Consider the following 27,413-nt stretch of genomic DNA (forward strand, 5'->3'; position numbering starts at 1 on the left):
AAGAAAAAGACCATTCTCATAAACACGTATCCAAATATCAAGGTAACACTGCTGAGAACATTAATGGACAAATTCAAATGTGCCTGTTCCTATGGAAAAGAATACCAGCATGCATATATTGAAACACCTCCCTTGCCCAAGTTCTTAGAAAATGATGACCAAATACATTCTGTCCCTAAAGGAAGGGAAGAGGAGGACAGGGTAGTAAGGTAGGCATTGTCTCACAAGCCACTGGATGCCCAGGGAAGAATGGCAGAGACGCAGAGGCTAATCTTTCTCATATGCATGGCATCTGGCAGTAAGCAGTTGTTGGCCTGATTCATCTGCTGACCAAGTTTTCCAGGGACCCTTGGGTGCTTGTTATTACTTTTACATTCCTCACCCCATGGTTGCAAGATGGCTGTTCTCACACGGCTCTTGCATCCGGATTTTACTTTCATATTCAAGGCTGGAGGGGAAGCTGAGATGCCAGCCTTTCTCGAATTCCTCCTGGTGGGCCACAGCTTGTGTTGTAGTGTCACATGGCCAGTGCCAGCTGGAGCAGAGCCTGGAAAAGCAGTAGACAGAAGTATCACAGTTGGCTGAAACCAGGGGTCATCACACTTCTTCTGTAACAGGCAGACAATAAATATTGTAAGCTTTGCTGGCTCTGAAGTCAGTCTCGGCTGTAACCACCCAGTCATGCCGTGGTAGCAAGACCATGTCTGTGTTCTTATAAAACTTTATGATACTGAAATTTCACATAAAGTCCACATATTGTTACATATTTTCCATTGTTTTTGTCAACCATTCAAAGTGTTTTAACCAATTTGAGATTATAGATGGGGGCCCTGATTTGACCTCAGAGCATATAGTTGATGGCTCTCCAGCTTAAAATTATGGAAACCCATCACTAGGCTCCATGACAAGATAGGGCGAATTAAGTCACACAGTCTGTATGCTAACAGTTATCTATGAGAGAGAAACCAATACCAGAGAGACAAATAAAAAGGCTGGAAATGGTATAGAGTTTTTATTTTCTACATGAAATAGAATTTCTGCAAGTCACTTGGTAGCTGACCTGGGCAGAATATTTTATCCCATTCTTCTTCATCCACTTTAGCCTAGAATATTTTTTTTTAAGTGAAGGTCATATCCCTTTTTAAGATTAGTGGAAATGCATACTGTTTCTCACACAGTGAGTTATTAGGAACATCTTTTCAGAAGGTAAATATTTTCCAATCAACATGGCATACACTAATTATTGTTGCTACACTTTATAAAGGCAAACTGGAAAAAAAAACCTCAAAATTATGAATTAAACTCTACTCTAGTTTCATAAATTTCACAGTTTTATTCCTGTACTTTGGGTAGTGAGGAAATACATGTGGACCCCTGACATCGGAAAAGATATTCTATAGCTGGTTTTGGCTCAGTCTCATTATACATTTTCTTCTTACGAGAGAGAAAGGGGGAACAAGAAGGCTCCCCTTCCACATTTAATTACAAAGGCAATTTCCGTTATAGCCCACTTACAGGAATACCTCTTAGCATGTTGCCAAAAGTATCACAACTTGTTTATCCAAAGGTCACGTGTGAATCAGAGCCTTTTGATATTAATCAAGTAATTTGCGAGTGTTGCTGGGAAAAAGAAAATGTTAGCTTTATTCTAAGAAATGAAACAGCTCATTAATCAAGCTTACTCTACTGGAGATAATTTGAGGGAGAGAGAAAGGGCAAATAGACACTTCAGATAAGAAATGGGCCTTAAAATAGGGCTTGCCAAAGTTTTCTGCACAGAAAGTACTTAAGTAAACTGACTTCAATCAAACACTATATATATATATATATATATATATATATATATATATATAAAATCCTACCCAGCAGGCCAAATTTAAGTTTTACATATGAACTACTTTATTAGTGTTCACTTAATGTCCCAAGTTAAAGATGCTATGTAGATAGATAATGGGTTTTATTTAAAACGTTTCCTTTCTATTTTTGTTTCTTACTGTTATTACTGCCACAGCTTACTTTTTGTAGCTTTGAAACTTGTTCTCTTTCAATCAGAAATAAATTCTGCCTTAGCAAGTATTTAAAGGCATCTAGCAAAATAGCATAGGTTTCAAGATCGGGGATATAAAAATCCGCTCTTGTCTAAAGGAATAAAGGATATAAGAGGGAGTCTTTTTTTACAGCACGATGAATTGCAAAAGTCCATTAGCCAAATGCAATGAATAGTTAAGTTTGATGAGCCACGCATTATCTGAATCTGTCAGTATATTAAAGTGACATGGGAGAATAAAAGATTTTAAAATATTGTGTCTTATTGTCTGATTCATTTAAAGACCCAGCTTTATTAAAAAATAAATGTTTTAATACAATGTACAACAGAATGTTTAGACATTACAATATTTAAAAATTCTAGGAAATATTTCTTTCTTGAACATTTTCAGTGCCTCTATCTATAGGGGAAGATATGGCTGAGAAACAATGTGCCTTTATAGAAGATCTCAGAGTTACTCTTAGGAGCGACAACATCTTTAATGACAGCAGAAGGCATATCAACAGATGTCTCTGGAGGCCAAGCAGAAGAAGGGGTGGATGGTGTTCTGGCTGGTTTTATGTGTCAACCTGACACAAGCTAAAGCCATTAGAGAGGAAGGAGCCTCAGTTGAATTAATGCCTCCATGAGATACAGTTGTAAGGCATTTTCTCATTTAGTTATCAGTGAGGGAAGGCCCAGCCCATGGTAAGTGGTGTCATGCCTGGACTGGTGATTCTGAGTTTTATAAGAAAGCAGGCTGCGCAACCTAGGAGAAGCAAGCCAGTAAACAGCTCCCCCACCATCAATTCTGCATCAGCTCCTGCCACTGGGATCCTGCTCTGTCTGAGTTCCTGTCCTGACTGCCTTCAGTGATGAACAGCCATGCTGAAGTGTAAGCCTAATAAACCGTCTCCTCCAAAACTTGCTGTTTGGTGATGGTGTTTGGTTGCAGCAACAGAAACCCTAGGAAGACAGATGGTTTGCTGGAATACACACACACACACACACACACACACACACACACACACACACACAAAAATATGAAAAAAAAACACAATAAGGCCAGTGTAAATGATTCTTCGGAATATCCAAAAATAGCCTCTAGACTAGGAAAAAAGAAAGAAAGAAAACCCTTGAGAGAAGCACAGAGTTTGGTCCTAAGAGGTACATGATACAGAAGTACGGAAGTCACAAACAATGAACAGCTGCATAACTCTGTTGAATATGCGTTGACTTAAAAAAAATCCTGTCAAGTTCAGCTAACTCGTGACTGTGAAGGACAGCCTCAATGAGGGCAGCATTTTAAGTTGAAGCAACTGGTTTCATATTTCTCAAACGTTCATTTAAAAAAAAAACAATACCAAAGTAGTTAGCGGAAAATTATGTTTGTGCACCCACCTTTAAAAATGAAATACTGAAATAACATTCATCTCGTCTATTTTTTATCACTTAGAAATATAGTTAGAATTGGTTTCCGGTTCAGGATCAAACTCTTTTAGATGGAAACACTTGTCAGTCATATCCTTACTCCAAAACGGGAGGAAGTAATTAATGGAGCATGCCCATGGAGCATACTGATCATGTCCACGCCCCTCACACCAGCCCTGGCTTTGTACTGAAGCCATTAATGTCAGAGTCAGAATGGCTGACTCTCCCAGGATATGGATTTGGTCAAACCAGGCAGCCATTGTAATCTTCTGAACCCTCACCTAGAATTTTAAGATAACCATGGCTCTCTATACTTAGTTATATTGCTTTGCGGCTAAATAGAAAAGAGATGAAGCCTTTCAAAAGAATAAAACAATCTGAATGAGAAAATGTAAAACAAAAATCTCCCTGTGAGGGAGAGGGGGAAGCTAGCCATCCCCTCCCTTAGATTTACAACCATGGAGACCCCAGAGCTCCAAATCCCAGGAAGCACACAGAATGAAGTTGTGGTGGGTGGGATACATTCCCACCCACGACACAAAGCTCAAAAGGGAAGGAAGGTAATATTGCAACATCCCGTGGTGGTTTCAGTTTCATCTGTGTCTCTGTGTGTTCTTTCCTGTTCTAGAGAATCTGTGTTGTTTGATCATTTTGCTGATATTCCCAAGACAAAATGAATTTAAAACCAAGATACTTGAAAAGCAGTTTGGAAAGTATTTTTATACTGAGTAAGACTTACAAATCTTCATTTGTCCTATCTCCCCCCCCCTTTTCCTTTAATATGGGGGGAAAAAAAGATGAGATGATGAAGGGAATGAGGAAGGTGGTGGGGAGGGGGGAGAGGAAGACAGGGCAGCCAACATCACTGAATTACATGACCACCAAGGTGTCCCTAGCGTTATCCACAATGTCTGCCCTCATCTCCTTTTGACTTGACTGAATTTAGCTCACCTGAAACCTTTGCTTTTATGCTAAGTATCTGCTAATCAACACATTTCAAATTACATCTCTCTTTTCATCAATTTCCCCTGGCGGTGAGTCAAAGGTGCAGACACTTACGTTTGTCACTGGGTTCAGCTGTAGACTTCATAGACTCATAGTGAGTGTTGTGTGCACAGCAGAGAGAGAGAGAGAGGAGAGCCAGTCAGTGTGAAGAATGGAATATAGCTAGTGATCATGAAGACTTGTAGCAAATGTATTTTCCATTATCACCCTGCAATATAAAAATGACATACTGCTAGTATTTGACTATTTTTATCTGGCTCGCAGGGAGCTCTCACTAGCATGCATGATCCCGAAATCTTTGATTCAACAAAGAATAGCCTAAAATATAGCAAAAGGTGATTTTTTAAAAAAAATTACAACACTGCTTGTCCAACATTTTAGGTGTGTTCCCTACCCAGCAATTCTATATTAAATTAACCCATTTCTGTTAATCTGTGTATTGTCATGAGGCTGTGGCTTACCCAGGTAAGGTTCAGGCATCTTTATCCTTCTGCAGCTACATGGCATTTCCTTGACTGTGCCCTCTCTCTCTCTCCCTCCCTCCCTCCCTCCCTCCCTCCCTCCCTCCCTCCTCCCCTCTCTTTCTCTCTCTCTCTCTGCCTGGCTATATTCTTTTCTGCTTTAGGACAAAGCAGCTTCTTTATTAACCAATAGTAATAAAGCATATTTATAGCATACAGAAAAGAATACCACACATCATCTGATATACTCTCAGAATCACCACATGCCTGGTTTACAGACACAATGTGTTTCAGAAATTCATTTTACAGATACACTGTATCTCGACACCCATCTGCATGCATACAAGGGTGCTTTCCCAGAAAGATATGACAGAAGGTCATTAGGGTCTCACTTTCCACCTCTGTTTCAAAGTAGAACCAGACAACGTGGCAGGGAATCCACCCATTCTGCGGAACATACTTTCAAGATGAAATACATTCATTTTAACATGGTCAGTAAACCATGGCTCATAGATAAATCTGGTCTGCTACTTATTTTTATAAATAAAGTCTAAAAGGTGATTTTAAAAAAATTCATCCATCATGCCCAATTTGGTTTTGCTATCAGAATGTCACACACTGAATCTATTGATAACTGTCAGTGAGCCTTAGATCACCAGCCAGTCAGAAGAAACAGACAACTGTTGCCATCACAACATAGGAATGGAGTCTAATTAATGGTTGATATACCTAGGACTATGTGTTCCATTATACCTAGACCAGCTGTATTGGCTACATATAATTCATAAATTTATCCTAATATAAATATTTTATGTCTTTGGCCAGACCAGAACTGACTTTAGCTAAAATTTTGTGTCTCTCTCTAGTTCAGTGATTCTCAGCAGTTGGGTTGTAATCCTTTTGGTGGTCAAATGACCCTTTCACAGGGGTCATCCAAGATCATCAGAAAACACAAATATTTATGTTATAATTCATAACCATAGCAATATTACAGTTAAGAAGTAGCAATGAAATAATTTTATGATGGGAGATCACCACAACATGAGGAACTGTGTTAAAGGGTCACAACCCTAGGGAGGTTGAGAACCCCTGCCCTAGTTCAAGATCTTCTGCCCTCTGTGGTAGGCTTGGGTTCTGCACGATTGTGGCTAGCGCCTCAGGGCTTTACCTGCTGCCTGGACCACTATGAATGTGTCATCTAATCAAGTCAACTAGCAGCTCTTAACAATGATGTCTACATTTGTACGTGCCCAAGCCTCCTGCTTGGAAGATATGACTGAATTCTCAGAGCATCTTTTTGGAACTAATAAAGAGCAAAAATTTGTAAACAAACACAATCCCAAATAATAATTGATCCACTAAAAAGGAGTTAAAACAAAGTAGCCCCAAATAAATAAAACTAATTGGAGTGATATTTTGTTTGTGTTTTAACAAATAAAGCTTTCCTGAAGATCAGAGTGCAGAGCTAAGCCACTAGAGGCCAGGCAGTGGTGGCTCACACCTTTAATCTCAGGATTCGGGGGACAGATGGATCTCTGCTAGTTTAAGAGAGGCTACACGAAATTGATCCAGTCTAAAAGATAAACAAAACACATAAAGGTGATCCAGCAATTGGGATCACATGTCTTTAGTCTCAGCACTGGGGAAGTGGAGAAAGGAGGGATATGGCTGGGTGGAGAGAGGAATATAAGGCAGGAGGAGAACGGAACTCACTGCAGTCTGAGGAGCAGTCAGTCTGAGCACAAGATCACCCCTTTGGTCTGAGCGTTGGTAGAGGTAAAACCTCTCTAGTGCCTGGTGTGTATGTGTGTACGTGTATGTGGGCGCATGCACGCGTGTGTTCACCTGTGTGCATGTTCAAATGTACGTGCATGGAACTGAAGGCCAGAGGACAGCCTCCACAGCCAGTCCACCTGTTTCGGTTGTCATTGTTAAAAGCACATAGGGTTCTGGGGATGAAAAGCAGGGACTCATGCTTGGATTTACTACTAGCGCTTCATCAACTCAGTCTTTCCCCCAGTCCGCAGTACTTTGACACTGTATTTTAGTGACCTTTTTTTGAATTATCATTAGTATAAAATAGGCAAATAGTGACCTTTTTTGAATTATCATTAGTATAAAATAGGCAAATAGTGACCTTTTTTGAATTATCATTAGTATAAAATAGGCAAAGTAAAATATAATCTATTGTAAAGGGACATAAAATGTCCACATACAGATTATCACAATGCATTTGAAAGAAAACAAAGGGATAATGTAAATGAAATAAGCCATGATTTTCAATTGGTTTTATTTATTTTATAATATGGATTTTAAAGAACTAAAACCTTAACTGTGATTAGAGTGAGTATTGTCCTTAACTGTGAAATGAGCAGACAAGAAGGAAAGAGCCAGGGCTGAAATTAAAAGTAGACACTTCGGCCGGGCAGTGGTGGCACACGCCTTTAATCCCAGCACTCGGGAGGCAGAGGCAGGCGGATCTCTGTGAGCTCGAGACCAGCCTGGTCTACAAGAGCTAGTTCCAGGACAGGCTCTAAAGCTGCAGAGAAACCCTGTCTCGAAAAACCAAAAAAAAAAAAAAAAAAAAAAAAAAAAAAAAAAAAGTAGACACTTCGTACACACCCCCTTCCCTCCAACATGTATCCATCCCCCTCTCTCCGTATCAGTCCTGATGTTCTGGCTTTATATTAGTTACAGTACCTGAGAGGTATGCCCAGCTGATAAACGATATTTTCATTCTTTTATGCCATTTTGAATCTTCAATTTTTTTGAGTAAAATTGGTTGCTTTCCCAGTGCGTGTTTTAAAAACTTTTACTACAAGCTCTAGCTGCTCAAACTTGCCAAGAGAAAAATCTCAGAGGAGTTACTTTGAGGGTTCTAGGATGGAAATGGGACACCGCAGTAATTATTACAAAAGTCTTGAGCTATTATTACTCGAAACACGGAATGCCACTCTCTCCACCTAACTGGAGCCGACAGCTTTGTCTTGAGTAAGTGAGATGCCTGTCAGATGCAAGAGAGGCAGGAGATAAGTGTGTCTCTAGTCAGCGCGGCTAGCCAGTGCTGACGACGACGTAAACAGGTTTAACACTCCAGCTTCAGTCCCAGTTTACTGCTGATGCGCAATTTGCCCATCAGCAGTAATGAAAATGTGATGGATTATAGGGCAAGCAAACCTCTCCAGGGCTGTCTCCCTACTCCATGTCAGAAATTGGAAGTATGGCCAATGCATATCCTCTTTCCATAATCTCAGCAATCCTGAGAAAATTTTGCCAGGCTGAATTTTAAATATTTTCTTTTACCTTCTTAGATCAGGATCAGTGCTAACAAACGTATCACATTATCTGGTGTGTGTGTGTCTTTCTCACTTAAGATTTTCCTGCCGCATAAAATTGCTTCATTTTCTAGAAGAAAATTAAACAACGCGTGACACCAGAAATCAGCTGTAGGAAGTGGGAGAAGGTCTCAGAAGCCGAGAAGAAAGCTTTATAGGAATTTCAGGAAGTTCACATGGAACTTATATCCTACTAGAGCTCTGGGGGTAGGGTGGGAATGGGGTGGGAAACAGCTCAAGCCCCTCGCAACAAGAACCCAAGGCCAGTATGGGATTGAGGGGTGGACAGAATGAAAACTGGCTCAAAAGCCGTCTGCATTCTGCAGGAAGACCACCCAAAATGACAAAGCAAGACAAAGTCCCAGCCCACATGCTTCTCTTCTGCTTTGCAAAAATAAGCACAAGTTAGCAAAACTGCATTGCAATTCAATTCTCTCCCTGTCTCCTTAAAGTATCACATTCCATGCATGCATAACCTCTTTCGCTAGAAATTTTCCTTCATTAATTTTGTAAATGGTAGGATGCAAATTCAATACTACCATACTGTTATACTACTATAGTATTTAAGTGGAAAACCATATTCTAAAGGTGTATACAAATGAGCTGCCACGATTCTAACACATTAGCTACCTACAGAAACCATCTCTCCCCTTTGCATTAGGAAGAATAATCAAGACTTAATGTATTTCCTTTCTCTTCACTGGAAACATATACTACGTGAAAACTGTCATCACTCTGGTGAAACACAAATGGAGAATCATGTATTGCCTATATCAGAGCTCTTTACAAGGTGAGCACTGAAAAATAGCAAGTAGCTTACGAGTAATTAGATGGCACTTTCATTTATATATTTTACGGTCTTCTACTCAGCAATAATGTGCTAGGCTGGGGAAACAATGCTAGATAGAAAGACGTGGTCCATGCCTTCAGTAGTTTTGCAGCACAGCTAAACTGTTAGGTAGGTTTACATCAATTGGGCCGTTATATGTCATTTACTCAGGAAAGACCTCTTAGTAACGGAGTGTTTTTATAGTTATTTGGGTGCAGCTACTAACTAGTTTGGGATAGATAAACCACTTAACTTGTGAGCCTTCTACTCCGGAGGTAGAACGTAAATGGTGCCAGTTGCTGAGCACTGAACTGTCACAACCTGTTCCCAAGATATTGTCCTTTCATTGCATCTAGTAATTGTCATGATCATCTGCAGTGAGAGAGGTACTGGGGAAAGTGATGAACGTGTTAGAAGAAAGCCGAGTGTTGGAAAAATCTGAGTCCAGTTTCGATACAGTGCCCCAGTGCTGAAAACTATAGACAGGTACGTCAGAACAACGTGGGGACAGACTTGTGGTCACTGAGGGTAATGACACTGGGCAAGCTAATTGAGGAGAGATGATTGACACCTCTCACGCAGTTTCTTGACCCCTAAAACTACAGTGCCTCATACATCCATTGGGTGCTCAGCAGATAATACACCTTCAGAGCCAAGTTTTATCCTCTACTGCAAGAAAGAGTTGATACAACCAGGCTGCTGTAGATGTAATAATAAGTTCAGCAAGACCAGAATTCTCTGTATGTTGGCACTTGGTCACCACAGGCTCCCTATCATTGACCCCTGAGTGGGTTGCACCTGCATTTCTTAGCGGAATAGGGCTGTGCTTTTGTGAAAGACAATGACTTCAGAACCAGTCTTCTGACTGCGGCCATTATTTTATACCATAATTAACTGGGACAGTGAGCTGGTGACTGAAGAATTCTGTTTTGAATGGCTCTTAGAGTGTTTTTTCCATATTTCAATAAGCAAAGAAAAAATGTTATCTTTTTTGAACATGGAAAATTAGGGAATATAAGTAACTTATTATTATTATTATTATTATTGTGAGAATTGATTACATATGTATCATGTTTAAATTCTACTCTTTTCAACTTTTCTTCTATTACCTTAAAATTCCAAAATTTATGATAAACATTGTAGGGATTGAGAGATTGCTCAGTAATTAAGAGTACATCTGGCTTACTAAAGTTTGGATAAGAATGTCCTCCCTGGGCTTATATATCTGAAGACTGAGTCCTTAGTTGATGGTGACACTTTGGGAGGGCTGAGGAATGCAGCCTTGATGAGGAAGGACATCACTTGGGAAAGGCTTTCAAGTTTTCAAGCCTCTTGTCATTTCTGGTGCTCTCCTTCTCTGCTTCTTGCTTGTGGTTTTAAGAGGGGAATGCTAAGGTTCTCCTTCCTGCCATTACGCCTACTTCCTGTTGTCATTGACTTGACCACCATGACATTTATGCCCATGGAACCAGAAGTCAAACACTCTGTTCGTTAAGGTGCCTCAGTCAGAATGTCTTATCAGAGTAGCAGAAGAGTAACTGAGACGCTACTGCTCTTTCAGAGGACCTGAGATTGGGTCCCAGAACTTGTGTGTAGTTCCTCTAAGTACAGCTCTAGCTGATCTGACAGCTGTAGACAGAGGGCACCTGCATTCACACGCACATAATGCCCCACACATACACGCAAAATGTAATATACATAAATCCTCAAAAGATAAGCATGGTGGCGCAAGCCACTTGGGATGTTGAGGGAAGAGAATTGCTGCAAGTTTAAGATCAACCTTGAGAAGCCTGTGCCGTGAGACCTTATCTCACACAAAACAAAACACAAAGACTCTCAGAGTTTCAGTGCTTTTGCTATGGAAGAGTCCTAAAGAAGCGATACACAACGTATTTGTTAGCAAGGCTTTATTGTTCAAAACAAAATTGAAATTCTCTGGCACATAAAACAATTATTTCTACAAAAGGAAAGCCTACAAATCTTGATAATTTATACAAATAACAGTTTTTCAAAAAATAAAATTTTAATTTAGTAAACTTGTCTTGTGCTCTACACTTGTAGCACTGTCTGCAATGATCCACCATAAATCCCTGAGCAGAGACGTTTCGATCATGTTCTAACAACCCAGCCCTCCCCTCCCCGAGTTGGTCAGCTACTTAAGTCCAGCCCTGGGGTGAAAAGTGTCAGGGATGTGTAGGTATTAAAGATCCATGCATTTTATGACACAGGCCCAGCTGTTAACAACGTTGGGAAACTGAGTCATGTGGAGTCTGGCTACGGTGCATTCGGTGAACCTAAAGGAACCAAGTGTTGGAGAAAAAGAAACAGTAACGAGAAAGACATAAAATGGGAAATCTAGAATAGCACAACAACTATTTAAATAAATAGAAAATGTTAGACACTGAATTCATCTTTATAGCCTTATATTAAATTCCTTTTTCTTCCTTTGGTCCTAATTGCCAATGCACTAGAAAATGAGACAGATACTTCAACCCGCTATTTTGGTTGCTGGTGTTAATGTTAAATGTAATTCTGACAGCACAGTGCTTTAGTTATAATTTAATTTCTGGCCCTTGAGCGAAATGTTTACAAAATAATATACACCTGGTAGGAGGGCCTTCTCATTAATCTCATCAAACATCCCCCCTTCATTTATCCTTCCCACAAAGAGGCTAACGTCATAGGACCGCTACTTCAGAGTCTTGGCCCACTGTATTCAAAAACATGACAGAACCTAGAATAGAGGGGAAAATATAGTATTTTTGCATGTCCGGCTTCCCTTTAGTAGCATCTGATCATATGTGTATATATACATGACGTACGAAAGGGAAGATGAAAAAACAAATTTTTAGCTGCAAATAACTGTCTTAACAAAACTGTTTTCTTTTTTTGTTCCTTTCATAGGGTTGGATAATAAATAAATAAATATGCAGGATATATAATAGTTAATTTCTCTACAAAGAAGTTGCTAATGCACTGGTATTCCAGGAATTTAATTTTCCGTGGCAAATTTTAAACGTTAAAGAAATTTTTTTTCTGTTTCATTTTATAGTCTTGTTATAAAACGATCACTGAAATACCTATTATTAGGTAAGGACGTAAAATACTCAGTTTTCTATTGGAAAATAAGAAAAGCATTTGGCAGAAGACATAGATATAGGCAGGCTGATGCTTACTTCATGGCATCTTCAAATAATTTATTTTTGACGTCTTTCAGGAAGAGCAAAATAAGATAATCATCCAGGATTTATCTGCATCGCTGTTTGGGCATATGTTTGGAATCGATGGGCATTTTACACCAGCTCTTTCAAAAACACAAAATCATTGACAATAATCCTTCTGTACTCAACCTTCATTGACTCATTATAGCAACCACCGTCTAGGAAGCACCAAGGACTTTGCCTTCTATAGTAACCATCGGGCACCGGGACTGGAACACTCATAGCATCCCTTTGTCTCGGCCTCAGTGATATGTGTATATAGACACCGGAAAAGGTAATTTCAAAAGAATTAACACAACGAGATCTGACGAAAAGTTATGGAGAAAATACTGACGATATAAAAATGAACATGACTTGGGACACACACCCAAGGCCTCCCTAGGTCCTCTCATACCGCCTGTATGAGTGGTTAGCGCATCTCTTCACGTTCCTTTTGAGACATGGGCAAACAAATGATGTTCAACCCTGGGAAGCCTAGGACATTCAAACCATAAAATGTTTAGGTGTATGCGTCAAGAAACAGCGGCAGATTCAGACAGATACTGACACAGTATTAAAATCAAAGTTTCATAAGTTTCAGAAATCAATAAGCAGGCTGTCCCAGAGAGGGAAGCCAACAGCGGTAAGGTCAACTGGTGGGCCACTGGATTCACACTATGCTTTAATCATCCCCTGTTCACACTTAACCTTAAGAGTCCACGGTGGCTGGATGGGCTCTCTGACCTTCCTCTCACAGTGTTGAAGGAACAATATATTTCAAAATTCTCTTTCAAAAGTGAACAATGTTTGCAATGAAGATTTCCCCCTCCCTTCTACAAATGCCAAAGATCCTGTTAAGTGCTCTGGTTTACAGTCTACCTACGGGTAACAATTCCACCCTCCAGGAGGTTTCAATGTTTCCCTTTTTGGTGTTAAGGGGCGATGCCCATAGCAAAGTGGATTCACGCAGCAGCGGCAGTAACCAAGACGACCTCGGTCCTGGACTTAAAGTCCACGGTGAACTTTGATCGCAGCACAGCTGGGAAGGTCTGTCTGTTACTGAAGCCAGCTTTGACAAGCGTAGACGATGAGCCCCCGTGTGTCAGGTCTTGGAGGTCTTCAATCCTTGCTTCTCCATGATGTTCCACAGCTTGCGGAGATTGGACTGAGTGATGACGTCATCTGGCTTGAGTTGCAGAGCCCGCAAGTAGTTGGCCTCAGCCTTCTGGAGCCGGCCGTTGAGATGGAGAATGGCTCCCAGGTTCATGAGAGCAGCGGGATACTGTAACAAGAGAGAGGACATGAGTGGTAAAGAGGCCGTTTCAAAAGCTCCTTCAGGGAAGACAAAAGTCCTCATCCTCTCATGAAGATGAGTTCCATACCTAGAGGCATCCGATGGAAGCAATGTGCCAACTTACACAGAGACAGGAAGAACACACATCTTCAAAAAACCTGCCATGTCCTTTGTACTTTAAGTAGGACAGTAAGGAATGGTATCTTTTTTTTTTCCTTCTTTAATGGCAAAACAATCATTCAGGCTGATTTTTGGAAAGAAATAAAAAGAGTTTTAGCTTTATCAGATCATGGTGGTACATCCCCCTAGGTCTATCTTCAGATGTCATGGTGGTACATCCCTCTAGGTCTATCTATCCGGAGCTGAAGGGCATCCTTGACTACACTGTGAGAGTTATAGGGTAGCATGAACTATATAAGGCTTTGTTTAAAAACAAATTTAAATGAATACAATTTCAGATAGAATTGATCTTCTGAAAAAAGTCCTCAAATACAGCTTAGTGACAGGGTGCTTGCCTGGCAAGCTTGAAACTCTAGGTTCAAGTCCCAAGCAGAGGCAAAGCCAACCAACTAAAAATATACCTCAAAGGTGAGAAACAAGAACTAGAGGGAAAAGGGAATATATATGTCCACGCTGTCTTGTCTCTTCTTGGCTATAATCTAGGCTTTCTGTGTATAAACATTAAGCTATGAGATTTATTGATATTTTCAGAGTGGAAGCCCTGAAAAAACATTTAAATTTAAATTGAACATCTTTCGCAAACCTAGACTAAAATATTTCCCAAGACAAGCCCTTACATTTAAATATTATACATTGTTAGATTTTTCTAATGGTGAATGTATATATAAATATATCAAATTAGTCAATACCAAAACAAAATTTAAAAGACGGTATAGGAAAATATAACTTGTAAAAACAAGTCATTTTATATTACTTGTTGTAAAGTATTTAAAGAAGAAAAAACAGCCGGGCGGTGGTAGCGCACACCTTTAATCCCAGCACTCAGGAGGCAGAGGCAGGCGGATCTCTGAGTTTGAGGCCAGCCTGGTCTACAAGAGCTAGTTCCAGGACAGGCTCTAGAAACTACAGGGAAACCCTGTCTCGAAAAAGCAAAAAAAAAAAAAAAAAAAAAGAAGAAGAAGAAGAAAAAACAGAACAAAACAAAAAACTTCTTAAGTAATGCTTTTACCATGGCAAGTGAAATATAAAACTATCATATAAAAATTGGTAAGAAATTTTTTAAAATAAAGATTATGGTAGCCATAGTTTACTGCAAGGAATTTTGTCTCCAACTTCTCAGATATTTGTTTATTAAAGTATATTGCAATGGGAAAAATATTTTGCTTGCTATCTACAAAGATAGGGGCTGTTGCCCTGTTTGCATCCGATCCTTAGAAGGTTCTTTCTAATTAAAAGCAATCTTTTTGGCAGCTACATAAATGCATAATTCAAATATCAGATAAACAATGTTTATATGCTACGACTGTGCTTTCATTTTGAAGATACTGTCAACCATTAATTGTCCTTCACTCTGTGCAAAAGCCAAAGATAATTTCCAATCATTTTATGATTTAGTATTTTTACAATGCATGCATTTTTCAGTTGAATTCATCTGACCCTACTGTTTACTGTAAAAACAAATATTTCTGAACCAAATCAACGCTGGGGAGAGTGGAATAGCTCAGTGCAAACAAAGGGGGGAAAAACATGTTCAGATTTCACATCGAGGAGATCTGGGTTTGAGTTCTTGCTTAACCATGATGACCTTGGTGAAGCAGCCTAATGCCCTGTGCCCAGTTTTTTGAATGTTGCCAGAAATACATAAAAATAGTAAACAGACAGACATGGCAGAATATAGCCCCAAAGTACATACTCTAAAAATGTCATGGTCACTTTCCCAAGTTTACTAAATGCTTGTTGGTAATTTTCATAATTTGGACTTCATTGGCTAGAGACTGTCTCTCTATACACATCAAATTCTCCAAAACTCTCAAATGCTAGCCATTATTTTCAAGCTTTCCTACATGCTTTTTTTCTTTCCAAAAATAATATCACAAATATAAGCGAGGCTTGACTTTCACCAACCTTTTGGCGAGGATGACTTCATGCTTATGAAGAAAAATACAGATGGTCAGTTTCTAATTTTAAAGCCAATTCAAGCACACACAGCTCTAAATTATATGACAGTGCAAATCTCTACACTGGAAACCAAAATAACCCCATCTACTGCATCTTCCAAAGGAATGCTGCTATCACAGCAACGTTATAATCTCAAGCTCCTCGAGGCCTGAACACATTTCTGAACTGTATCTCCTCACAGTACTTGGCATGACTATCAATAAACAGCCACTGAACTTTAGTATGCATGTATTCACAGTACCAAATACTAGAGATGCTAAAATGGGGCAGGGGAATCGCTGTTGGAGGCCATTCCTTGTTAACCAGAAGTAGAAGAAGCCAGGGAACTGGGATGAAGATAGTCCTTACTTCCTCAATTACAGTGTTACCAATGTGTCTTTACCTATAGTATGTATGCCTCAAATTGCAACAGAGAAAGAGTACACAAAACTCTCAAGGACTATGTAGTCAGATAGCCTAGTTCCCATACCAGCTCTGCCACACAGAAATGCAAATCTAGACAAGCTGGGTGTGGTCTTTGGACCTCAATTCTTGTCCATGTGTGATGACAGAGTATTTGCTTTATCTAGTTACTAAAGAGATTATATGAGAATAAGATAATAATGCCTTTTGTTCCTTCCTTCCCCACTTTGTCTTATCCCTTCAAAACTGCAAACCAGAATCTTCCTCCGAGTGCCCCTGAACAACACACACCAGGGCTTCCTGACTGCCTGTGCCTGTATTAACTTCCTAGTCTTTTTGAGGTTGTTTCCTAAGAGACAGAAATGAAAATCCCTGGGGATGTACACCACCCAAGCTACACACATGTACTGTATTATTGTTTCTAAACTACAGTCCATGATTTCTTCTCTCCTTTGGAATTATCTTCCTGCCATCAGTTGATGAATAAATATTAGTATTTAGTATTATTCTAAGGAAACACAATAAAGAAGCTAAATTAGTTTGATAAATGATTCCTAAATGCTAATTACAATGATGCTTTGGCAACAAATTTAATTTTTCTCACAACCATAGCATGTTATTCAGTAAATAAAAATAATCATAAATCTATGTTAGGAAGTTAATATGTGATGTTAGATCAAGGAAAGTCATTTAATATGTTAATTGTTTTCCCTAAAGAGTAAAAGTATCTGTAAACTAGTCATGTGTATGATATAGGATTTCTCTCTGTATACCATTGGTTAATAAAGAAGCTGTTTTTGGCCAGTGGCTTTACAAAATATAGCCAGGCTAAAAGATATATATATATCATATATATATATGATATATATATATATATATATATATATATATATATAGAGAGAGAGAGAGAGAGAGAGAGAGAGAAAGAGAGAGAGAGAGAGAGAGAGGGCAGAGTCAGTGAGACTCCATGGAGCCGCCAGAGAAAAGAGATGTGAGCCATCAGCTGAAATCTTTCCAGTAGGCCACAAGCCTTGTAGTAAAATATAAAATAATAAAAATGGGTTAACCAAAGATATAAGAGCTAGCTAACAATACGCTTGTCATTGTAATTGGCCAAACATCATTTTAATTAATATAATTTCCTCCTACTACATGTGCATATTTAAGAGCATCCATAGTTTAAGAGGTTGCATATTTAGTTATAATCATAACATTTGTAAGGGCTGTAAATACCTATTTTAATAGGGAAACTACTTGAGAAATAAAAAACCTGTATAAAATACTGCATGAGACATTGTATGATTATCTGGGTAAATGATAAACTGTGACTGAAGTAATGGATATTGGCACCCTACGTAACAGCTTCGAAAGTGTCAACCATGATTTGAACATAATTTTATACTTTTCTAAAAGCATAAAAATAACATATACACAACAGTGCTTTATCTCCAATGACAATTGGCTTATTTTCCCAAGCCTGTCATGTGTCACCCTCCAGAGTGGCGGCTATGGTGGCTTAATGCATGCCCACTGTCCTGAGGAACTTCTGGTCTTCTAGCCATAAAACTGAGTTCAGAGAGTAGTCTTGGCAGCACTTCAATGCTGGACAGAAAATCAGAATTGCTCACCCTACCTACCGAGTCAGAATGCGAGTTTTAACCAGATCCTAAAGTTCTTTTATTCCCATTAACATGCGAGGGGCACCGTCATCAAGGTCACTTCCGGATCAAAGATGCTATTACAGCACTTACAAAGAAACTGCTTAGAGGGGGTATATCGTTTAGAACAAAGTATGTCAGATCATGGATCTATCCCCTTGTAAAGTAGAATTCTCCTTTTAGTTGTGTAATTATTAGAGACAGTAAACGTTCAAAATGAAATTTTATTAACAGAGCTGTCAGTGATTAAATGCTGGGAGACAGAAAGAGGACATGTCTAAACAGCCTGCAAGACTCTTTGGCTACGGAAGCGAATGCAAGACTTTCGAGTGGCAGTCCATCATATTGCAGACTGGTGGCTTTGCTCTGTGCCAGCTGCAGCTCATGGGTTGGAGATGAGACCCACAACCACAACTGCCAACGTCTTCCCTCTCACACATGGTCTTTATTGAACACAGCCGTTGAAATTTGCAGCGTGTTAACCATGGCAGGCAGCAGCTTACGACCGTGTAACACAGGGCTCCTGGCTTAATACAACAAATGAGGCCACCTCCTTCTTCACAGGCTAGAACAGAGAACCAGGCCTCGCTTGCTCCCTTGAAGTGGGCAGATGCTTTACATCAAATGGGATGACTGGCAGCCATGTGGAGGCAGCGTATGACGTCTTTCCCAAGTCTCGAGAGAGCTGCGCCTTGTTATTTTACTGTGGTCCTTGGCTTGATTCTCTAACGTTGGAGGAGGAAATTAAAATGATGGACATGTACTGGGATCAGAGAGAGTAAAGACACCAAGATTATGGAGGTCTGATTATAGCCCCAAATCCACGAGACATGCAAAAACTCAAAGAGTAATTGGGAGCATGAGGTAATTTTTTTCTATCAGTATATTTCATAATGTCGGATAGAAACTTCTGATGGAAGAGTACTAGTGACTGAAGGGGGTACAGAGTTGGGAATTCTGGATTCTCTTGGAAACGGGACTGAGATAGATAAGTTTGGAGGGGCCTGGGAGGGTCCAGAGGGAAGAAAAGGCTAGACATACATTCCCTTAGACCCCGAGGCTATTCCTATCTCACAGGAACAGCTATGGAAGGGTGGAAACGGAGCACAGTACCCAACATTTCTACCTATTAAATGCATTTATTTCCAATCAGTTGGATTGATTCCTTTCCAAAGAAATCTTCTCATGTTGCTGAAACTATAGCATTGTATATTTACTGTTGTGTGAGCTAGATAATATTTGAAGAGAAAGTCTGACATCAGCAAGACCTCCTCCTAATCCATATACTATGCATTAAAGGAATGTTTCCGAGATACCCACCTTCATCTTTCCTTCTGAATATGATTGGCAAACAAATTTATATACTAAAAGTTATTAATGGATTCTCACTCCCTTTTAAAATAGTTACCAAATAACTCAAAGGTGCCATTCAATGTATTCGGTTGAAAATGCTACTCAATGGAACTGACAAGAGAAATGAGTGTACCACGATGCTTAAAAATTATTGACATAAACAGTAAGAAAAATACGGAAAGAACCCTCTTGTGTAAGTTTATATATATATAATATATTATATATAATATATATCAGATATTTAATAAATATTTACTGATTATTTTAATATAGGTCTTGCTGAAAAGCATAATGTACTGAAATAGTACTAGAGACATTAGATTTCTCAGTGCAGGAGATATTGTTCTTCCTGCTTCGCCCAACTGGGTGCTTAATGGTCTAACGTAAAACCAGAATCCTGAGTACACCACCCTTGAATCACTGTCTCCTAAGCCTACTATGTACGTGAGCGTATCACATTCAATTGTTAAATTTTTGGTAACTTGACCTTAAAAATCTCTCTTAAAACTTTTTCATGGGAGGCTGGGGTAGAAGTGATTAAGTAGAGTCTTTGCCTAGCCTGTGTGAGGCCTTGAGTTGGACGGTAACATGTACCAGCAAAACAAAACAAAAAGAAAAAGAAACAACAGCAACAAAAACACAAGGGAAATGCTTCCACTTATATCTTTCTCTTTTCTTCCATCTTGGTTTAAGTCTAGGTCTTAATCATTTTATTCTTTACTTATATATCATATAATTATTTTGACAGAAAATAAACATAACTGAACAGATAATGAGTGGCAGAATCAAAGAAGATTTACGCCATATGCGTTTTTTAAAAATATATTTTAAGTATAAAAAATTTTTCAAAGGGCATAACAAATACCATGGGCCCACCTAGCAAATAGAACCTTATACATACAACTGAAGGTGCTGTCTATCATAGGACTTTGTGCTGACCTCCTTTCTCTGTGTTGGGACTCTTGTCTGGCTTGAACTTGCACAGGTCTTGGGCATGTGACCACAACTGCTGTGAGTCCACGTATGTGCAACAGCACTAATATAGTTGGAAAACAATATTCCATTGTAGTAGCCCACCTCTGGCTTTCATAGTCTTTGTGTGCCCTATTCTGCAATGAACCCTGAGCCTTGAAGGGAAGATGTGTGACACAGATATGTCATTAATGGATGAGCATTCCATAGTCTCTCATTCTTTGCACCTTGAACCATTGTGGGTATCTGTGGCAATTGCCATCTATTTCAAACAGCTTTCTGAGGAAGGAATGAAAGATGTGCTATTGGATATAATAAATCACTAGGAGTTTAGTTAATAATGTGTGCATTTAGCAGAGTAGTAGAAGATTCTACGGCAGGATTTATGGCCTGTCTTGGTATGGTTCATGGCCTGCCAATGGTGCTAGATATGTGTATCATCTTGTGGAATGTGCTTTCAATCTGGTAAAAAAAAAAGGGGGGTGGGTTGGTTACTCCCATGATGTTCATGCCACTATTGCACAAATAGGCATATCTTTTCAGGCCAGTTGCTACTGTAGTTCTTAGCGTTTACAGCTAGGTAAGACTGATGATTATCTTTCGTCTCAGTGGCATGCATAGGACATTCCAGGCCATGAAAGCTAGCCAGAATGGATGAAGCTCCCACGTGAGCACCAGCTTGATATCTCCATGTTTTATAAAACCAAGTAAGTGGTATATTCAGTAATAGGGTCTTTGTCAAGCTTTGGGAGGTAACCAATAGCACTGGCAATCTCCTGTAATGTTTTGGGGTCTGTGGGACCACATTAACAATAATTCCAAAAGAGGTAATTAATTACTAGTACTTGGCTTTTTTCCAACCTTTTGGTGCCTGGTAGGGGCATTATTGACATATTAGAGTGTTTTCGACAAAGAGCACAACAATATACATTAACAAAAAAACGTCATCAACAAATGGTGCTTGTCAAACTAGATAGTTATATAGAGAATAATAAAACTGCATCGTTGTCTCATACTGTACAAAACTCAACTTCAGATACATCAAGGACCTCAACCTAAGACCTAATACCCTGATTCTGATAGAAGAGAAAGTAAAGAATATGGCTGAGCTTGGTACAGAAAGAACTTTCTGAACAGGACCCTAATAGTGTGGGTATTATGATCAACAGTTAGCGATATGGTACCTTCTAATATTAAGGAGCTTCAGTATAAAGGACATCATCAATTGAAGATGCAGCCTATATAATCTTTGCCAGCTATACATCCAACAGAAGGCTCATTCAATAATCTACAAAAAAATAAAAAAGAACCCTAAATGTCAAGAAAACAACCAAATTTTTTTAAAAAATGGGGCGTGGCACCAAATAATGGATTCTCAAACAATGGAATACAAATGGTTAGGAAACACTCTTTCTTTTTCCGTTCAACATCTTTAGCTATCATGGAAATGCAGATTAAAACTATTTAGAGATTTTTGTCTTACCCCAGTCAGAATGGCTAAGGTAAAAAACTAAAGACAAAGCAAAACAAACAGAAACCCCAAATGATGACACATGTTCAAAGGAAATGCTTATTTATAGCTGAGAGGAGTACAATCTGGTTCACCCCTATGAAAATCAGTATGAGAGTTCTTCAAAAACCAAAAATAGATACACCATATAATATATCATCTTTGATCATATACCTGAAGGATTCTATATACTACTGTAGGAGTGTTTTGCTATCCATGTTCATTTCAGCTTTATTTACAATAGCCACGAATGAAAACAGCCCATCAAACAATGGCCAACAAAAATGTGCTATATTTCCCCAAATGGAATGCCATTATTCAAGTATTAAAGGAAAACAAAATCATAAAATTTTCAGATAAACAGATGAAGCTGGAAAGAATAATTCCGAGTGAACTCACCTAGCCCCAGAAAAAGAAATGCTGTGTGTTTTTTCTCATTTAAATCTTCAGATATATATGTTTCATTTGGAATACGCACCGGAGGCCACGAAATTAGAAAGGAGCTATGGAGTGGAGTGGAGTGGAGACAGAATGCAAGGGCACGCAGAGTTAAATGGAAATAATGGGACAGGAAGGGATAAATTAACACTACATAACTTTGAAAAATGCCATATGGAAACTAAGATGCTCTCATTTTTTTTTTGCTTGCCTTTTTTGGTTTGGTTTTGTTTAGTTTTTTGAGAGAGCATTGTTCAGGCCCCAGGCTTTCCTGGAACTCTTTACGTAGCCATGGCTGGCCCTAAAATCACATTTCTTTTGCTTCTGACTTCCAAGTGCTGACATTACAGCTGTATAGCATCACGTCCTGCTATCAGTGTTTCTCAACTGAAAAATATAGCCAGGAGTGGTGGCTGACATCTGTACATACAGCATTTGGCAAGCTGAGGCAAAGAAATTTTAAGTTAATATGAGTCACAGAATGAGATCCTGTCTCAAAAAGAAAAAGTTTTTAAAAAGTAAAAAAGTAAATCTACCCTAAACAAACCAGAGACTTCTTGAAATGTGTTCACGTCTGTGTGTGTCATGTCTGATGTGTGTGTGTGTGTGTGTGTGTGTGTTAGGAGGTGAATGATGGTAGAAATTCTGTGAGTCATATGATGACTTTGGGCAGAAAGACAGCCCTTCAAATAACTCGAAGTAATCATGTAAAAAATAAAAATCTCAGGTCACCGTAGAGGGAGAACAACGGCATTGACTATCCAACCAGAACACAAAATAAACTTTATTTATGACCTTTGTCCAACTGCCTTGCTATATGGCCTCCCTTTCATATCCATTAAAAAGTAGCAATGTGAAAATAACTTAGGTTTCAGATGATCAAAAATCTTCCTATTCCCCCCTCAAGTGAGTGCTTCCATTTCTGCTGGCATCTTGTCCCATTTCCAAACTCTACCATCCTCATGTGCATCTCCCTCCTTCAGTTTCTCCTCTACCCCACTATGTCTCCCACTTAAATATTTATATTTCTAAAAGAAAGGGGGTGTTTCTGAGGTTTCAATCTGTGCCTATCAGAAAGAATTCAGAACCTTCAGCCCTGGTTTTAAGCAGCCTTTTAAAAATCCAACATTCAAAATGCTTTCTTTCTGGGCTACGTGAACTTCTGTTTCTGTTCTGTGCCCCCTAGAGCATCTGTTTCCCTCATAGAGGACTCCTCCAACAATGCCCTTCTTCCTTTCTCTCAGACAAACTGCTCATTAAAATAAACAGAACCAAGCCAGAGAGGACAGCAATGTCTATTGATTGCTTACTTTCAATGTTCCCATAGTATTGCCTGCATACATTAACTGCAACATTACCACAATGAATTATAGCTGCTTGTTACACACGTCTGTCTTCTTCACTGAAGGGTGAAAAACTCATTGAATGTATTTCCATTGTCTTTATACTGCTGGAGGTAGAGAGTGGAATAAGAATGAAACCCTCCATGAATGCTTGCTGAGATTCCGTATGGTCAAGCAGAAGAAACGGCTGAGCGATAGTCAATTCTATGCCAGTGTCAGTATAATTGGACATGCATTTAATGGGCACCTATATGTCAAGTTCTCTGCTAGACACTAGCTCAGTTATGGACAAAAGAAGCTTTTATTTTAATATAGACACGGAATTAATTCGTTTTTAGCATACCCTGGTATTTACCACAAAGCAGTAGGAGGTAAATCTGTATTATCTCAGTGCTGTTCCTCAAATTTAGGAGGTAGAGAAAACTGCCACCCATGCATTAAAGTAAGTGCTAATAGGGACCACACCAGAAGGACTCAATAGCCTCAGGTTTCCGTCCTCTTGATGACAAGCGCATCCCTTGGAAGGTAAAGGAAGATGTGTCTAAATGGAGCATAGTAAGAGCTGTGAGGGAACTGGGGTGAAAGCCTTTATTTCTGGGTACAAGGCTATCAGTCAAGACACACTATTTGGTAGCTGCAAGACTCTTATGTTTAAACTGAGAATGTGTATACATTTTTGCAATTAATGGGCAGCATCAAAACCATTTTTTAATTTTTTTAAAAGCATTTTTGGCAGACTGTTGAGAGTGGAGCTGAAGCCGGACAGTAATCCTAATAAATAGGAGTCTGGATTTCAATTAATATGGAGATTAAGCTGACAATAGCGAGAGCTATGATGTTAACCCTTCTGGGACCATACCAACTTCAGGGGAAAATACCTACTAAAAATGCAACATGAATGCAATGTACAGATGCTTCCTCATAAAACAGCATGGTGAAAAGAAACCCATAAGCAACTTAGTGCTCTCTGCTCAGAGAGAATAGTTCTCGGAAGTCAAATTTTGAATAAAGCATCAATGAGAAAAAAAATACCAAATCATAGACAGAGAAAGGGTAAACAGCACTGAAATCCAGCAATGGCAAGGAAGAGCCTGACAGATTATATAAATGATTCATTTTGTGTCTCAGTTTCAATGTAGTGTTTGTATTTATGAACTAGCTTTTGAATAAGACAAAACAGATACAGGCTGCCAAGAAGGCATAATATTGTATTAAGGGAGTTGTTCCAATCTGTCAGTGACACATTTTATCCTGTGTACTCAATCTTTGCTACCTACATCTGCCCCATCCCACGGAGAATAACAGGAATGTTCATTTAACTTTTATGACCGGTGTGATTGCCACAATGTGGCACGCTATTCATTTTGATGGCAGTCAAAATGTCAGCAGCTGTGGTATGGCGGGTGAGCAAACAGTCATTGTAATGGGATCATCTCCAAGGTAGCGGTTATCTCTGACTTAACAGTGCACCGCTTAAATTAAGAACCTGACCTCTGAAATTGCCTTTCGCTGGAAAAGATGCTACTTCAGAGCTGCGTTTCCTAATGCCCTTCGTTTCGCAGGGATGTTTTTCACAGGTCATGGCTCTTGCAGCATTTTAAAAACGCAATCAGTGCGCTGTTTGTTTTGATTTGCAGCAAGAACAACGCTCATCAGAAGAAGCAAAACTACCAAACTTTTGCTCTTCATCACTGAAAATTTCATGCAGATGGGAGTGGGGATAAAAAGAAGAAGGAATTAAAATTTAGAAAACAACCATAGCAGACAAGCGTCATTTATGTGTCAAGAACAAACAAACAAAGAAGCCTAAAATCAAGCTCTATGTGACCTCATTTATCTAGATAGGTATCACAAAATGCCACAAAACCTTTGAACTAATTTCTTAGCCTATTGATTTACATAATATAATTGGCTGTACACTATACTCAATAGTCTTAGCATGAAGAGGAAGGAAGAGCATGTGCATACATACATTCTTAGTCATAGTTGTATTACAGAGAATGGATTCTGTCCAGGTTGTCCCTAAAGTGCTGTACCACTCACTCAGTGGCTCTACGTATTCCTCACTATAATCGGATTCCAGAAGTCTGACACCAGATCACTGGTGTCTCTTTCCTGGATGTGCCGACCATGCCATGGCCTTCCCTGGTGTGTATACCCAGAGGAGACATGGGGATATTCCTCATGTCCAGTTTTAGAAGGGCTTTATTCTCTCAGAGGCTGTCATATGTCCAATGATGCCAGGATTCGGGTTTCAGCATATCATATGTGTTCAGGAGACAAACAAATATTGAGTTCATAACAGGCAGGCAGCATAACCCCTCCCCCTATTACACAGCAGACACGGACTACGATGTGAACACACAGATTAATTTGGGGTGAGGCTTAGTCAGAATACTCACATTTCATCACGACATAAGAAGGCAGCGAGTGTCTACTGACCAAACAAGCATCAAGGAACACATTATCCTGAGCCAGCTACCCACAGCCTTCATGCCCACAACAAGCAGAACATCTTTCTCATACACTAAATAACGATGACCAGATTAAACAGCACCAAACTGGAGTAAAGCAATCCCTTCACAAACTAGAATTTCTAGGTTAAAAGTAAAATGTGAACACTCCCTGAAGCACGGTATTCTATTCGCACTTTTATAGGGCCAGGGCTTTGCTGATACGTGCTAGGAGAACAGCAGGGCAAAAGTCTTTACACACCACTTCAGAAAATATTCCACCAGGACACACCCATCGCGGTAAAGCCATGCCTCACTCCGAGCCATTACACTTGCCACGGTATCGCACCTGCTATAGGTGTAAAATAAACAAAGGTAGTTTGTGCGTTTACACTCACGGCACACCAAGGGGCACTGAGTAGCCGAACTTCTCCCAAGCGCACTAATGAGTCAAGTACCACTAGGATCTCTCCAACCTGTGCATATTCTGCAAAGTCAGTATCTGGAATACTGGCTCGAACCAGACGGTATTAATCATCTCCTAAATAAGGCATGTCCAGCCAGCTTTGCTTCTACATCTATAAGATTTTAATAAGTGATTCGAGGACCTATTTTTCTTCCATGCTATTACATAATACAGATTTTGCAATGCTTTTGAACAGTCAGCCTACCAATATCTCATTGCTTCCTTATTTGGAAAACTCAAGGCTTTCTTTTGGGCCTCTCTTCCTTGGTTTAGTCTGTTAATATTTTTTTTTGGGGTTTTTCGAGACAGGGTTTCCCTGTAGTTTCTAGAGCCTGTCCTGGAACTAGCTCTTGTAGAGCAGGCTGGCCTCGAACTCAGAGATCCGCCTGCCTCTGCCTCCCGAGTGCTGGGATTAAAGGCATGCGCCACCACCACCCAGCTAATATTTTTTATTTAAAAAAAGGAAGCAATCAAGCAAATAACTAGATTTCTATGAGTTGTCACACATGCCCAATGTCTTTGCACTTACTAGTTTCAAAGACATTGACTCAGGACCCATAGCATCAATCCTCTCCAATAACAACCAAAATGAAACTTGAAAAGGAAGGCAGATACAAGTAAATCCTTTCAGACTCCATTAGTAACTTTCCTCTGGTTTATCTGACTCCCTTCAGATGCATTTTCTATACCAAGTTAGGGTTCCTTAATGATTATGAAAGTATGTGTCAAATACATTGCATGTAATACATTCCTACCCTTTAAAAAAAGTAATTTTGTGTGTACAGTGTAACAACATCTGACATCTGACCGTGCTAACACTCAGCTACTTCTCACTGCTACCTGTGATTCATGCCTGAGCAAGCAAAACAAAAAGGGCGTCTCTGGAATTATAAGAAGGCATATCTTTCCAGTTCTTTTATGTAAGAAACCAGACATGATAATTTTGTATTGCTATGTATTAGTTATTTTTGAGACAAAGAACCTTATGACTACTCCACTAGTTATCTAATTAAATTGTAGGACATTTATGTCATAAATGTTTAATGTCCATTGCGTACAATAATTAAATCTAATTTCAGTGTCTTGAAATGGCTCATA

The 27,413-nt window shown here is 39.3% G+C and overlaps 1 protein-coding gene across 1 annotated transcript in view; it reads right to left on the reverse strand.

Moving 5' to 3' along the window:
- Window positions 1–11,146: 11,146 nt before the first annotated feature.
- The window catches only part of Tmtc2 (transmembrane O-mannosyltransferase targeting cadherins 2), a 388,745-nt gene continuing 372,478 nt past the window's right edge, over window positions 11,147–27,413 (reverse strand). The window contains exon 12 of the mRNA XM_038314716.1: window positions 11,147–13,569. Within this exon, the coding sequence (XP_038170644.1) occupies window positions 13,390–13,569 (180 nt within the window). The 3' untranslated portion in view covers window positions 11,147–13,389. The remainder of the gene's footprint in view (window positions 13,570–27,413) is intronic.

Source organism: Arvicola amphibius, chromosome 17 (assembly GCF_903992535.2).
Source record: "Arvicola amphibius chromosome 17, mArvAmp1.2, whole genome shotgun sequence".
Taxonomy (NCBI): domain Eukaryota; kingdom Metazoa; phylum Chordata; class Mammalia; order Rodentia; family Cricetidae; genus Arvicola; species Arvicola amphibius.